The 16,356-nt window shown below is 44.7% G+C and overlaps 1 protein-coding gene across 1 annotated transcript in view; it reads right to left on the bottom strand.

Annotated features, from left to right (window-relative positions):
• Positions 1-4,072, bottom strand: part of LOC134396188 (zinc finger protein 436-like) — a 64,180-nt gene extending 60,108 nt beyond the window's left edge. Inside the window, exons 1-3 of the mRNA XM_063122592.1 lie at positions 3,625-4,072; positions 2,928-3,054; positions 2,559-2,629 (exon numbers count right to left, since the gene is read on the bottom strand). Of these exons, the coding sequence (XP_062978662.1) occupies positions 2,559-2,629; positions 2,928-3,054; positions 3,625-4,041 (615 nt within the window). The 5' untranslated portion in view covers positions 4,042-4,072. The remainder of the gene's footprint in view (positions 1-2,558; positions 2,630-2,927; positions 3,055-3,624) is intronic.
• Positions 4,073-16,356: the final 12,284 nt, after the last annotated feature.

Genomic DNA, 16,356 nt, shown 5'->3' with positions numbered 1-16,356 from the left:
CACACTCCAAACAATGATGTGGTTTCTCCCCTGTGTGAGTTCTTTGATGTCGAGTGAGATTTATCTTCTGAGAGAAGCTCTTTCCACACTCCAAGCATTTATATGGTTTCTCCTGTGTATGAGTACTTTGATGATTAGTGAGATGTAGCTTTTGATTGAAGCTCTTTCCACACTCCAAACAGTTATATGGTTTCTCCCCTGTATGAGTTTTTTTATGAGAATTGAGAGTTTCCTTATGACTGAAGCTCTTTCCATGTTCAAAACAACAATTTGGATGTATTTGTTCTTGGGTTGTGATATCACGGTAGCCATTGCCTTGACAAGGAAAGGAATTATTCATTGTGTTCTGATTTGCTCCATTTTCCCTTCTCTGCTCACTGTTGTTTTTACATCTTTCTCTTATTGGTAACATCTCACATTGTTCACTCTCATTCTCCTCTTCCGAATAGTCACCTTCTGAAATGAAGACAAACAATTGGTAAAAGCCCGAGTTAAAAAAAGAACCTCAAATAACTGAAGACCAAACTGGGGGGAAAAACAGACAGGATTGATTTCTTACTATGTGTTTAACTGCCTCTGTTGACTGCCATTAACTGACTGGTAATGTGGTACAATGCATTTGATTGGGCCCATGGAGACCTAGCTTTAGGTTTCAGCTGAGATGTATGGTGTCTTTCTGGGCCAGTTACTCTCTCTCAGCCTAGCCAACTTCACAGGCTTGTTATCGGGCTGCTCATCAGTAATGCAGGTATCGCAGACTCCAAAGAAATTTGGCAACCGTGGACACGGTTTCTTTAACAAATCGTACCCTGTGCCATGGTGGGAAAAGTAATGGCAAACACCTTACCTAATAGTCCCAAAGATCACCTGCACAAGGTTAGATCTGGCATTAACAAGCTAATCAAAACTGCACATCTTCAGAAAGTCTTGGGACAGGCAAATTCAAAATGAATCACACAGGCATACGCCAGCCCTGCAGTGATCTCCCTGATCCTTCCAGGAAAGACGCCGTCTTGAATAGTTGCAGATTCAGCACCTCTGTTAATGAGCACCCCTCCCAAATCACCCACTTTGATATTTGAGATGGCTCTGGTGAGGACTTCCTCACACAGCACATAGTTAAAATCTGAAATTCGCTACCACAAGGTGTGGTGATGGCCACTAATTTGGATCGCTTTAAATGGGGGGTGGATAAATTCCTGGAGGAGAAGGCTATCAATGGCTACTAGTCCTGATGGTTGTGTGTTACCTCCAGTATTTGAGGCAGTAAGCCTGTGTGCACCAGTTGCTGGGGAACATGGGTGGGAGGGTGCTGTTGCACCATGACCTGCATTGTTGGTCCTTGGCCGATGGCTGGTTGGCCACTGTGTGGACAGAGTGCTGGACTAGATGGACCCTTGGCCTGATGCAACAGGGCAGTTCTTATGAGAAATCCTGGTACACTGGAAGAAGGGATCTGGAGGTGCTGAAATACGCAATCAAGCTTCACATGGCCCCTGCAGGGAAGGATGTAAACTCTGTCTTGAAAACGTCCTGTCTGCCTTTCTCTAATCAGTGTTTTGCTCTTTGAACGCTGCCTTCTGAGGGATGTGTCCTAAAAGTCAGCCTCAAAAACCTAAATTAATAATATTTGACATGTGCCAAAAATGGTATTATTACCTTCCTCGCTATTATTGTATTTGAAACCCAACAGTATAATTAAATAAGAAAACAAGGAGACTTACCAAGAGTGGCCATGATCCCACGGAAGTCCTCTGTGATTTGCTTGTGCAGGGCTCTCTGCTCAGGATCCAGCAGGGCCCACTCCTCCTCCGTGAAGCACACAGCAACCTCCTCAAAGGTCACCAGAGCCTGGGTGAAAAAAGAAAATGTTTCCTACTCAGAAGGAAAGGAAAGGAACCTCTTGTGCAAGCACTGAGTCATTACTGACCCTTGGAGGGACGCCAGCTTTCGCTGACGTTTTCTTGGCAGGCCTTATAGCGGGGTGGTTTGCCGTTGCCTTCCCCGGCTGTGATTACCTTTCCCCCAGCTAACTGGGTACTCATTTTACCGACCTCGGGAGGATGGAAGGCTGAGATGACCTGAGCCGGCTGCCTGAAACCAGCCTCCGCTGGGATCGAACTCAGGCCGTGGGGAGAGTTTCAGCTGCAGAAACTGCTGCTTTTCCGCTCTGCGGCTGGGCAGGACACTGCAGGATTGGAACTGGCTGGCTGTGAAAACCAGTTAATGGGGGAATAACAGCAAGAAAAGGCCCTTCTGTCCTGCTGGTGGACTTCCCAAGAGGCATCTGGTCAACCAAGGTGAGAAACAGGATGCTTGACTAGATGGGCCTTTGGTCCCATCCAGCAGGTCTCACTTTATTATCTTAGCTTTGCCAGAAGGAAAAAAGAGAGAGATCTAAAAAAAGAGAGAGATTTGTGAACCGCCCAGAGAGCTCCGGCTATTGGGCGGTATAGAAATGTAATAAATAAATAAATAATAAATAAAATAATCTATTCTGGCCCTTGGAGGCACCCAGGCTGCTCCCTGCCTGTCTCTCCAGTGATCCTTCCACCTACCTGATCTGGTTCCACTCCATCACAAACAAGAAGAGATGGCTGAGTATCCATTGCTGGCATCATTATAGCCCCTGCAGGGGGAAAAAGTTGGTAGGAAGATAGCAGAAGATGCTTAGAAACTACTATTACCATCTTGAACACACATCCTAGGGAGGAAGCTCCTTTTAACACAATAAGACTGAATTCCTCGTAAAATGCATGGGGTTGCCAGTGATGGAAGTCAAAGCACACCTGGGTGTTACAAGATAGCCTTATCTTTTATTTCATGTTGGATATTTGTAATCATTTTATGGTTCAGGTGGTTTAAACTGCTTTTCTCCCGACAGATGGACTCCAAATTGGCTCACCTCCTGGGCAATTAAACCTTACCCTGCGAAGTGGAAGCTTGGTCACCCTCCGGCCTGATCCCCCTTCGTGGGGGGCTCTGACTGGTCTCTGATGGAGCCTTCGCTGCTGCAGGGAAATCAGGGACCGCTTCTGCAAACAGACTCTGTGCCTGAAAAAAGCAATGAGGATCCAAGACATGGAATGAGGAGAAGGATAAGAACATGAACGAGAGTGGTAAAAATGTTAGGGGCTGAGTATGGGAGATCTCTCCTTGGGTGATTTCTGGAATGGGTTGGCCAAATAGTAGAGGGTTTTACAATACCCTCAATCCCCTTCCTGAGCCCTAGGGGAAGAAGAAGCGAGGCAGACGGGAGCAGGCAGAGACCATCAGAGCCTGCTTCAGTTGCCCCCCCCCCCCCCAAACAGGACTAACTGTCATCATGAACCTGTGAGGAAGAAGAAGGAGCTGTTGGTCTGCCCTTCCATTGGGAGATGAGAGGGGGGAGCAGGGCCTTCCCACCAGCCTGAACAGTCTCCTTAATTTGTTTTTATTTTCTCCCTCTTCCCTCCCCATCCCCTTTTCCTTGTGTGTCATGTCTTTTTTTTTAGAATGTAAGCCTGAGGGTAGGGACGGTCTTCTTTATTGATACATTGTAAGCCGCTCCAAGAACCTTTTGGCTGAGGTGTGGGATAAAAATACTATAAATAAATAAATAAATAAACAAAATAATGCTCTCACCTGCTGCTGCTCTTGCTGCCTCTGGTCCTCTGCCTGGCTCAGGAGGAAGCCTTCTGCCAGGGCCACCGCCTGGGAACTGGTCTCTGCTCTGCATTCCCTCACCCAGCTCGCCATCTCCGCTGGCAGAATGGTCAGGAACTGCTCCAGGATCACCAGGTCCAGGATTTGGTTTTTCGTGTGTCGCTCCGGCTTCAGCCACCAACGGGAAAGATTGTGGAGTTGGTTGCGAACCTCTCGGGGGCCTTCAGCTGCCTGATAGCGGAGATGCCTGAACAGTTGGCGCTGCACCTCTGAGCTGACCATGTCTTCACCCAGCTCCTTCTGCCCTGTTGTTTCCCAGAATTCCCCACTGCTCTCAGCCTTGAGGGTATCAGGGCCTCTTCCTGTTTCAGGGCCAGCTGAGTTTTGTTCCAACATCTTTGATCCGTGCTCAAAGGAATTCTCCCAGAGGGCCAAAGCAACTCCTCACTCTGACACCACTCTTTCCAGGCAGTGATGCTCATAAGAGGCAGTGCTACCAAAGATCTGCAAAATGGTGCAATTAAAGAATTATAATATTATCAGGAGAAGACAAAATGTGTAAGACTCCACCTAGTAACCAGGTCTTGTCCTAGAAAGAAAGGCTGGCAAATGCCAAGACTCAAAGAGGACCCAGAGACTTGGGAAGGTTCCTTCATCAGGCAGCCACAGACGAAAAGTCTATCACTTGCTTGAGAGGCAGAAGCGAGCTTCGGCTACTGGGTGGTATAAAAATGCAATAAATAAAATAAAAATAAAGTGGCAGCATCTACCCTAACCTGCTCCTGATCAATCTCTATCCTTTCCTCCCCCAGAAGGAAGCTCCGTCTCTCAGCCTTCCTTTGTGGCCTGACCCATTCTCCCAGCAAGCCCCCTGCCACACACCCTCCTTGTGATGTCTTCTGCTGCTGCCATGTTCTGCTTTAGCCTCTCTTACACTAAACTACCTTGAAATTGACATATTAAGGCTGTTAAAAAGCTCACCACCCTTGAGGCTTCGTTATACATTCGCCTGGGAATTTGAGTCAATCCTTTTTGGAGGACAACTAAAGATATTTCGGGACAGAGAAACTAATTAAGCTTCATCTCGCCCTTCCTCCCACGGTATGAGCTTAGAATTGGTGTAAAAACAGCAAGGGTTCACACAGTGGCGAACCAGCCATCAGTCAGGGACCAACAAGGCAGGACATGGTGCAACAGCACCCTCCCACCCATGTTCCCCAGCAACTGGTGCACACAGGCTTACTGCCTCGAATACTGCAGATAGCACACAACCATGACAGCTAGTAGCCATTGACAGCCTTTGCCTCTAGGAATTTATCCAACCCCCTTTTAAAGCCATCCAAATTGATGGCCATCACTACATCTTGTGGTAGCGAGTTCCATAATTTAACTATGCACTGTGTGAAGAAGTCCTTCCTTTTATTTGTCTTGGTTCTCCCACCTATCAGCTTCATGGGATGACCCGTTTGGGTTCTAGTATTTTGAGAGAGGGAGAAAAATGTCTCCCTGTCTACATTCTCCACATGATGCATTATTTTGTACACCTCTTTCATGTCTCCCCTTAGCCTCCTTTTTTTCCAAGCTAAACAATTCCAGTTGATGTAACCTTCCCTCATACGGGAGATGCTCCAGCCCCTTAATCATTTTAGTTGTCCTTTTCTGCACTTCCTCCAGGTCTATAATGTCCTTTTTTAGGTGTGGTGACCAGAACTGTACACCGTATTCTAAGTGTGGTCGCACCATAGATTTGTATAAGGGCAGTATGATACTGGCCGTTTTATTCTCAATTCCTTTTCTTATCATGCCTAACATGGAGTTTGCCTTCTTTACAATGGCCGCACACTGGGCGGACACTTTTATCGAGCTGTCCACCACAATCCCAACATCTCTTTCTTGTTTGGTCATTAGGTTATACTTGAAGTTGGGTTGTTTTTTTGCCCCAACGTGCATCTCCTTGCCCTGTGTGATTGCAGCTACTAAAAGCCGTTGTGCCATACGTTTTAAGTAGGAGGCATCAGAGGAGGGGGGAATGGAGGGGGGGGGCACAGAATATTTAGTCTTGTCTGTAGGATCATCATCATTGCTAAGACCTGAGAATCTATTTGCAACTGGGTCTGTAAAGGCCAATTCACCCTGCTTAGCTGATTTAGAGGATAAAACATCAATTTTGCATTGCTTTGGGAGAGGTTCAAAACCTGAGTCCCCTGGAGCTAGGTCTCTTCCTGCGGCTCATAACAGATAAAATCATTACCAAATTTCAGTCAATTATAAATAAAATAACTATAAACCCATGTGAAAAACCAAACTTTGGTGACAACAAGTTCAGTTAAAGCAGAAACAGAAAAAGCCTCAGGGTCCAACAGGTACAGCTGGTCCAATTCCCTCTTCTTTGCAAGCCCCTTCTCAGCAGGGATAAAAGGAGGTGGAGTCCAAAGGAAGGGTAAGGCTGCTATATTGCTTTTAAATTGTATATTGTTAGGGTGACCATATGAAAAGGAGGACAGGGCTCCTGTATCCTTAACAGTTGTATTGAAAGGGAAATTTCAGCAGGTGTCATTCGTATATATGGGAAACCTGGTGAAATTCCCTCTTCATCACAACAGTTAAAGCTGCAGGTGCCCTGCCCTCTTTTAAATCTGATCATTGTAGTATAGCTCCTGCAGCTTTAACTGTTGTGATGAAGAGGGAATTTCACCAGGTTCTCCATATATACAAATGACACCTGCTGAAATTCCTTTTTCTATGCAACTATTAAAGATACAGGAGCCCTGTCCTCCTTTTCATATGGTCACCCTAATATTGTTTTAAATTACTATTGCTTTTAAATTATATATTGCAATATAATTATATATATTATATAAATTATATATTGCAATATAAACAATATAAACTAAGCAATATAAACTATTGCTTTTAAATTATATATTGTTTTAACTTAGATCATGGTTTAATTTGTTTTTAACTGTGTATATTTATTGTTTTATACTGTATGTTTTTATCTGTACGCCGCCCTGAGGTCTTAGTGATATAGGGCGGGATATAAATATTTTAAGTAATAAATAAATAAATAAATAAATAAATATACCTTTACCAGGGAGTAAGCAGAATGGAAAACAATGGCGCTTGCTTCTGAGAAGACAGGTAGAGGACGGCACGGTTGTTTGCTCTGCCCACAACCCTCCAAAGTTTAATTTCTTGGGCTGAAACTAGGGTGACCCTATGAAAAGGAGGACAGGGCTCCCGTATCTTTAACAGTTGTATCGAAAAGGGAATTTCAGCAGGTGTCATTTATATATATGGAAAACCTAGTGAAATTCCCTCTTCATCACAACTGTTAAAGCTGCAGGAGCCCTGCCCTCTTTTAAATCTGGTCACTCTAGTATAGCTCCTGCAGCTTTAACTGGTGTCATGAAAAGGGAATTTCACCAGGTTCCCCATATATACAAATAACACCTGCTGAAATTCCCTTTTCTATGCACCTGTTAAAGATACAGGAGCCCTGTCCTCTTTTTCATAGGGTCACCCTAAAGCTGCACCTCCTGGCAAGAACAGCCTCTAAACACAGAACAGCTTTTTACACCCAGGAACAAAACTCACCAGAGCTGAACAGCCAGACGGTTCCCCTGCACCCCGCAAAACAAGTACGTAAAATCAAAAAGCAGACAAACGAAATCACTGCTCCAACCCAATGTTTCCGCAGTCCTCTTCGAGAGCGGCGGAGAAAGGAGCCGGACGCTTGGCCATCTAAGGGCTAAAGGGACCGATCGGGATTCCTGGAGAGGAAGGGGAATTGGGGGAGGAAGGTGGGGGGACTGACTGGACGTGTCCTCCACAGGAAACGCTCTTTCCCCTCCGAAGGTCCTTCCTGTCCCGCCTTTCTTTCCCCAGAGGAAAGAGGATTTGCTTCTTCCAGGCGCTTGGTGGGAGCAGGCGAGACGACCCCTCCCCGCCGCCCCCTTGTGCATTGGGGTGAAGATAGGGTGACCATATGAAAAGGAGGACAGGGCTCCTGTATCTTTAACAGTTGCATAGAAAAGGGAATTTCAGCAAGTGTCATTTGTATATATGGAGAACCTGGTGAAATTCCCTCTTCATCACAACAGTTAAAGCTGCAGGTGCCCTGCCCTCTTTTAAATCTGGTCACTCTAGTATAGCTCCTGCACTTTAACTGTTGTGATGAAGAGGGAATTTCACCAGGTTCTCCATATATACAAATGACACCTGCAGAAATTCCCTTTTCAATACAACTGTTAAAGATACAGGAGCCCTGTCCTCCTTTTCATATGGTCACCCTAAGAAGAGGCGCTGGGCTGCCGGACATGGGGCGGGGGGGGGGGGGAGAGGTGTTTGATATGTTGCAAACTGAATGAATGGATGGTTTATTATGGTCGCAGACCAATACACAGTTTTGTACAAAGAAAAATAGTGGTAATTAAATAAAACCAGTACATTTTAAAATGGAATCAACATAATTTCCCCCCTTCTTTGCATTGAAATAAGAAGGAACCTAGCAACCTTCTCAGTTAGGGTGACCCTATGAGAAGGAGGACAGGGCTCTTGTATCTTTAACAGTTGTATTGAAAAGGGAATTTCAGCAGGTGTCATTTGTATGCCTGCAGCACCTGGTGAAATCCCCACTTCACCACAACAGTTAGAGCAGCAGGAGCATAGAGTGACCAGATTTAAAAGAAGGCAGGGCACCTGCAGCTTTAACTGTTGTGATAAAGAGGGAATTTCACCAGGTTCTCTATATATACAAATGACACTTGCTGAAATTCTCTTTCAATACAACTGTTAAAGAAACAGGAGCCCTGCCCTCCTTTTCATAGGGTCACCCTATTCTCAGTGACATAGAATGAATCATCCTTCATCATTTAGACTGAAATCACCAGCTCTTCAGAAGGCCATAGAGTAGTTGTGTTGGCAGGGGCCTCTAAGGCCATCGAGTCCAACCCCCTGCTCACCTGACAGAATACCTGACAGGTGGCTGTCTAATAGCACCTGAGACTTTAAGTTTGGTCATTTCTGTCTTTAATTTATTTCAAGTAGTTTCTTAATACAGAATAAACACTAAATATATTATTTATTTACAATATTTATATTCCACTCCCTATCTTAAATAGATTCCGGAGCAGTGCACATAGGGTTAAACATTAAAAAGAATGAAGATTAGAAAAGCAAATTAAAATTGTTCAATTTAAAAACAAAGGAACAATAAAAACAGTGGCTAGTCAGTTGAGGAATACTTCTTGATATAGGGTTGTTTTCAAGAGGCACCGGACACAGCCTAGTATTGGTGCCTGCCTGACATCCAGGGGCAGGGAGTTCCACAGAGAAGGCTTCACCACAGGAAGGCTCTTCTCCTGGTGGATTCCAATTGGGCTAAAGGTCCATGTGGAACCACCAGGAGCATGTCCTCGGATGACCTCAGTGACCAGGTAGGTTGGTAAGGGAGAAGGTATCCTGGTCCCAAGTTGTTTAGGGCTTTGTACATTCGTCAAGCCCAGCACGTCACATGATGTGTTCTGCATACAAGTTGAATAGATAAGGTGAGAGTATACAACCCTGCCGTACTCCTTTCCCAATCTTAAACCAGTCCGTTGTTCCGTGGTCTGTTCTTACCGTTGCTGCTTGTTCGTTATACAGATTCCTCAGGAGGCAGACAAGATGACTTGGTATCCCCATACCACCAAGAACTTGCCACAGTTTGTTATGATCCACACAGTCAAAAGCTTTAGAATAGTCAATAAAACAGAAATGGATGTTTTTCTGGAACTCCCTGGCTTTCTCCATTATCCAGCGGATATTGGCAATTTGGTCTCTAGTTCCTCTGCCTTTTCTAAACCCAGCTTGTACATCTGGCAATTCTCGCTCCATGAATTGCTGGAGTCTACCTTGCAGGATCTTGAGCATTACCTTGCTGGCATGTGAAATAAGTGCCACTGTCCGATAGTTGGAACATTCTTTAGTGTTTCCCTTTTTTGGTATTGGGATATAAGTTGATTTTTTCCAGTCTGATGGCCATTCTTGTGTTTTCCAAATTTGTTGGCATATGGCATGCATCACCTTGACAGCATCATCTTGCAATATTTTAAACAGTTCAGCTGGGATACCATCGTTTCCTGCTGCCTTGTTATTGGCAATGCTTCTTAAGGCCCATTCAACCTCACTCTTCAGGATGTCTGGCTCTAACTCACCGACCACACCGTCTGAGCTATCCCCGATATTATTATCCTTCCTATACAGATCTTCCGTATATTCTTGCCACCTTTCTTTGATCTCTTCTGTTTCTGTTAGGTCCTTGCCATCTTTGTTTTTGATCATACCCATTTTTGCCTGGAATTTACCTCCGATGTTTCTAATTTTCTGGAAGAGGTCTCTTGTCCTTCCTATTCTATTGTCTTCTTCCTATTCTATTGTCTTCTTCTTCCGCACATTGCTTGTTTAAAAATAATTCCTTATCTCTTCTGGCTAACCTCTGGAATTTTGCATTTAATTGCGCATATCTCCCCCTATCACTGTTGCTTTTTGCTTTCCTTCTTTCTTGGGCTACTTCCAGTGTCTCAGCAGACAGCCATCTTGCCTTCTTGGTTTTCTTTTTCTTTGGGACTTTTTTGTTGCCACCTCTTGGACAATGTTGCGAACTTCTGTCCGTAGTTGTACTGTTCCCTTTATTGCCTCCCCTTTACGCAGCCATGAGCAGGAAGCGTAGGATTTTATAAACAAAGAAAGCTTTATTAATTACAATAATATGTCGTTGAATAATAAACAAGGAACACTTAAATGGCTCTATCAATATAGGTTCCGTCATCCATAATACTCCAAAATCATTTTCATAAACAATTCTTGCACAATCATCACAGACCGCTAGTTGCCCTCCTCTGAACACGCTCCATTATCTCATGGCTGGGTAATTGGCTGTGCCCAGCACTCCCTGTCTCCTACAACACCACCTGTGGAGTTACCAGCCTAGGCAACGTTGGGCTAATTGGGGTGTTGAATTGTTTCAGCTGTGAGAAGGAACACACGTGAGGGAGGGGGCACCAATGGCCTGAGTGGGGCATAGGATTGGCGGAGGCGGGTCATGGGACCTGTGGATCCGAAGATGGATAAAGAAGTGAGTAGCCAGGTACCTTCCATCTTCCCAGGGGCTACACGTGTGTGAAGTGGAAGATCAGTGTTGAGCCAGGTGCTGGCTCGGTTTTTTTATGTTTAAAGTGTCTGGATACTTTAGGAGAGGCTGACCACTGCTGCAGCAGGTTTTATGTTCATAGAATCATACAAGGCCATCGAGTCCAACCCCCTGCTCAATGCAGGAATCCACCCTAAAGCATCCCTGACAGATGGTTGTCCAGCTGCCTCTTGAAGGCCTCTAGTGTGGGAGAGCCCACAACCTCACCAGGCAACTGATTCCATTGTCGTACTGCTCTAACAGTCAGGAAGTTTTTCCTGATGTCCAGCTGAAATCTGGCTTCCTTTAACTTGAGCCCATTATTCCGTGTCCTGCACTCTGGAAGGATCGAGAAGAGATCCTGGCCCTCCTCTGTGTGACAACCTTTTAAGTATTTGAAGAGTGCTCTCATGTCTCCCCTCAATCTTCTCTTCTCCAGGCTAAACATGCCCAGTTCTTTCAGTCTCTCTTCATAGGGCTTTGTTTCTGAGCCTCAGTGCTCCTCAGCTGTATAATGGGACATGATGCTTAAGATTGCAGGCAGAATATTCTGATCTTTAAAATTACAAGGGGTGGTGAGTTTCTGCTGCTGGCTAATTGTTGTATCCTCAGTGTTACCAGCGAAAAAATATTTTGTGTGCCTTTGACCATTTCCTTGATGCAAAGGTGGTGCCGCTCTGGTGGTTGGCTTGATTTGAATCCCTGATATGCAGGAACATCTTGCATTGCAGCAGATGGGGGTCTGACTCCCCCCCACCCCACCCCCTGCTGCTGGGAGCAGATCCCCTTTTTTGTTCTGAACGTTTTCTCTCCTTGCTGAATGAAACTACTCTGCCAGTGTGTGTTTTAGTGTTAAAACATCATTCTCTCTAGAGAGGCGATTTTCACCAGGAGGCTCGAAAGGTTGACAGAGGGCGCGTGGTTGAGTGGGGAGGAGACGGGGATCTGATTGGCTCCTTAGCACAGTTTTTCTCAACTTTGAAGTGTGGAACTGACCCTTGGTGGTGTCCTAATTCCATTGCACAGCTTCCCAATCTGCAGCAATCTCCTTCTCAAGTCTCTGATACTAGAACACCCTCAAAACATGCTAGAGATTTGGGGAGGTGGGCAATGGAAGCGGGGGACCCCCAAGTGTTAGTCCAACACTTCAGACCCTGAGGATCACTTTGCCAAGGGAGCAATCATGTCCCCTTCCCCCCGCGACTTTTGTCACCACTATTTGCCTCATTTCCTAAGACTCCTTTCCTGAAAGCATCAGGAATCTGTCCTCTATCTTGGGAAGTGAACACCAATGCAAAGAATTCATTCAGCTTCTCTGCAATCTCCTTGTGAGTTTTAGTAGAACCCGAAGGGTTTCTGGCTCCCAGTTGTTTCAGCCAGGAGGCCCAAACCAAACGTTGCAGTCTTATGGACACACGCAGCTCTAGGAGCAGGTGGTACATCTCTGAGCCTCAGTGCTTCCTGCCTGTATACTGGGATGTTATGCTCAAGACTGCAGGCAGAATATTCTGATCTTTAAAATTAAATTGGGCGGGGGTGGGTAGCCTCATTGTTGTACAGCTGTAAAGCTTTGATTGGACCAATGAAGGGCTGGGGGACTCAGCGGTTCCTCGAGGAAACGTACCAGGGAGAAACACCAGAGAAGGATTTAGTAGCTGTGGTCACTGTTTCTCCATGTGCGTTTGGCAGAGACAAAACTCGGGGGTGGGGGTGATTTCCCTGCCCAGTATCAGACCCTGTAGGTGGTGAACATTGCAGAAATTCTCCAAATGAATGCGCCAATTGTGTCATGTTCTGCTGTAAGAGTTGTAACCAGACAGTATAATAAGAGTGGTAACACTCAAACCACAAAGACATCAAAACAACTTACATAGATGAGTAATTCAGAAATTTTACAAATTTATAAAGAACAGGCACATCAACAACATTTATAAGATGTTCACACTAACATTCACAACAAAGCCTGTAATATCAACAATCTAATATACATATGGTGAACTATTCACATGAAGCATCTTTAAAAATCCTTAAATAAACTAATTGCTGTTTCGAAGATTCTTCCTCAGTATGACGCCACAAAGTTTACAGAAGGAGCCATGGCTACACAACTAGAAAGAAACCCACCAGGGTTTATCACCATATCATTCTCGTTTCCTCAAGCCGTGGAAATGTCCCCGTCTCCATTGCACACTTCCCCGAATTTCTAGAAAGTCATCTTAAGGGTGATCTAGGGTCCAAACCCTTTTCCTGGCTCCTCTGATACTGTGAATGGGAGCAGCAAAAAAGTGTGGACCCTACATCACCCTTAAAACAACTTGTTGGGGAGGTGTGCAATGGAAGTGGGGGATCCCCAAGGGTCAGTTCAACACTGTAAACCTTGAGGATCTCAAGAAGAGGATCCCTTTTGGAACCGACCAAGGGTCCTTCTAGCCAAGCATTCTGTTCACACAGTGACCAACCAACTGTTGACCAAGGGCCCACAAGCAGGACCCGAGTGCAAGAGCACTCACCCACCCATGTTCCCCAGCAACTAGAGCTCCCTTCTCTGCACTTGTCAAGAGCTGTGAAACTCGTCTATCTGCACTTCCCTCTGGTCAATGGCCATGTATGTTCTCTGGTACTTTTCCTTCCCTTTGAAGAAGGAAGCTCCTGGAAGAAGCTCCGAGTCCTCCTTCCTCGCGAGGAGGAAGGCGGGACAGGAAGAGCCTTTGGGGGAAACGGGCATTTCCTGTAGAGGACCCGGCCCCTCCCTTCCTCCCAATCTCCTTCCGCTCTAGGAATCCAACACAGCTCCGTTAACCCTTACATGGCCGAGCAGCGAGACCCTTTCTCTGCTCTTCTCAAAGGAGGATCGCGGAAACGTGGGTTGGCTGCCTTCCTTTCCGGGGATCGTGGCAGCGATTTCTCTTGTCTATTTTTGGGTTTATTTTATTTTTTGCTGTGGTGTGTCTGTGTGATGGGCGGAATCATGTTTTTGCCAAGACCAAAACTTTTATGTTCCAAACTTTGCCAGTTTGGATTCCAAACAACCAAATACAACACTAGCAGAAGCAGTTAAATTGGTTTATATTTGGTACAAAAAAATTCTAGAATACGTAGATCACTTTTATATAAACAGCAGGAGAAAGGCGGATGGGGTATCCCAAACTTGACAGGTTATTACAAGGCTAATCAATTTAAACATACGATCCCCCTGATGGACAAAGTCACTTCTAAGCAGTGGGTGAAGATAAATTTGAGGGGGTATGGAGGAAATTTATTGATTATGTGAGTAAAGAAGAAGATGGGAGAACACCTCCATTGACATGGAAGGTATAGGTCAACGGGTAAAGAGATTTAGTTCCGGAGTGCCCAAAATTGAATTAAATTAATTAATGTTTAACAATCTGAAACCCAGGCGGGAACACGTATTTATATTTGTATTGACTTGTTATATAATCTATTATTTGACCTATGTAACCAGAACTAAAAATTTTTTAAAAATTAAACCATAAGAAATGAGAGACTGTTGTGGAAACACTCCAGAAACAAAGGAAGCTACTAATTGATCTTGGGTTAAGTGGGGAAACAGCCAAGCCTCGGGATGGATGGATGGATGCATTTTTTATTTCCATATCCCAAATGCTTTTATTGTGTGGATGTCCCAAAAATGTGAATGAAGTGTCACGGAAATGACCGAAGCAGAGATGACACAAAGTCCAGGCAGGCAGGTCCCGATACAAAAAAAAATATTCAGACTGAAGGCTAGGCTCTCTACCACCTAGGACAGGTTACAGTATTTCTATACCAGGCTTCTTTGATCCCTCCCCCCATGGGCAGAGTACATTCCAGTATAGTCCCAAACTACAATAGTTAAAATAAACAAGTTGTTCCTAGAAGCTACAACCAGAATCGGCACCAGTCCGCTCTCCTGACGGAACATGATCAAGAAGTTGTGAATTGCCCTGTAAGCAACATCTGAGTGTTTAGACAAAGACGAGGAGGAATCCTTCCTGTCTTCATGATATGTGCCATGGGTCAAGACTGTGAAGCTTTGTGATTGCTAAGCGCTGGCACGTTGGCTGGAAGGGGAAAGAGGGGAGACATTGGGCTTGTTTGGCCAACATCACACTTTATTGATCCGGGAGTGAGAGGTGCCAATTGTTCCGTTTCTGTGTTCTGCTTGTGCACTTTCCCAGGGGAAACTGGTACGTGGAATCTTGAAATGTCATTAACCGAAACATGGTGATGCCACAGGAAATCCCTCACTCAGCCTTGTGACTGAACTTCTGGGCTACAGACCTTGGACTCATGCTTGACTCTGCCACTGGGGGAGTAAAAAATAGCCAAAGGCAAGGGTGGAACCAAGTAATCTTCAACAATAATATTAGCAAAAGTTTTATTAAAGTGCCACTGGGTTTTCCTTGCTTTCGCACTTGACTCTGCCACTGGACAGTGTGTAAATGTGGTCCTTTTCCACCTCAGAACCTTCACCAAAAGGGGCCGGAACACCCCGGTGGGTCACCAGGGCTAATCCAAGCAGACAACCATCTAATCCCAAGCACACCACAGACATGATTGTAAATAATCTATTTATTGTAAAAATTGCAAAATTGGCATGGTGGTTATATAAGTATACAATCTCTCTCTCTGTGGTTACAAGAAAAGAGAATGAAATGCAAATACAAGATTAATTAAAAGAATTGCAGTTGCTAAAGCAGGTATTACAAACTGAGCTAATAAGATAACAGCTTGCGTTTCTAGTATTGTTATGACTCCTGTTTATCCGCTTCTGTTTACTACTTCCAGTTTGAAGCTAAACTAACAACATATTTGACTATACTAAAACATAGTAGTCGACCCTCCCTACCCTTCCTCCTGCACACTATTTGAATCTAAAAACTATGAAGAAGCATTACTAAGTTCTTCTAGGCATGTAAAGAGTAAAAGCAGAAGTTAGAGTGAAAGAGAAAATCCAAGACTTGGACATAATTTCAAGTTCCAGCTTCAGAAATAACACCAAGCACTAAAGTCTAGAAATACTCCAAGTCCCAACTTTTAGAATTCAGAAAAATACTCTTAGTACCAAAGTCTAAAAGCATAAAGAGATTCATAGTTACCCAAATCCTTGGGTCCGTTAATCCAAAAGTCAGAGGAGAAGTCAGATGACATAAAATTGGGTGGGACAGCTAATACCCTGGAAGACAGAAACAAACTTCAAAGTGATCTTGATAGGCTGGAAAGCTGGGCTGAAAACAACGGAATGAAATTTAATAGGGATAAATGCTAAGTTCTACATCTAGGAAATAGAAACCAAATGCACAGTTACAAGATGGGGGATACTTGGCTCAGCAACACTACAAACGAGAAGGATCTTGGAATTGTTGTAGATCACAAGCTGAATATGAGCCAACAGTGTGATATGGCTGCAAGAAAGGCAAATGCTATTTTGGGCTGCATTAATAGAAGTAGAGCTTCCAAATCACGTGAGGTACTGGTTCCTCTCTATTCGGCCCTGGTTAGGCCTCATCTAGAGTATTGCATCCAGTTCTGGGCTCCAC

The sequence above is a fragment of the Elgaria multicarinata genome, chromosome 3 (genome assembly GCF_023053635.1).
Source record: "Elgaria multicarinata webbii isolate HBS135686 ecotype San Diego chromosome 3, rElgMul1.1.pri, whole genome shotgun sequence".
Taxonomy (NCBI): Eukaryota; Metazoa; Chordata; class Lepidosauria; order Squamata; family Anguidae; genus Elgaria; species Elgaria multicarinata.
Note: the sequence above shows the minus strand (reverse complement) of the source record. Positions and strands in the feature narration are given on the sequence as shown.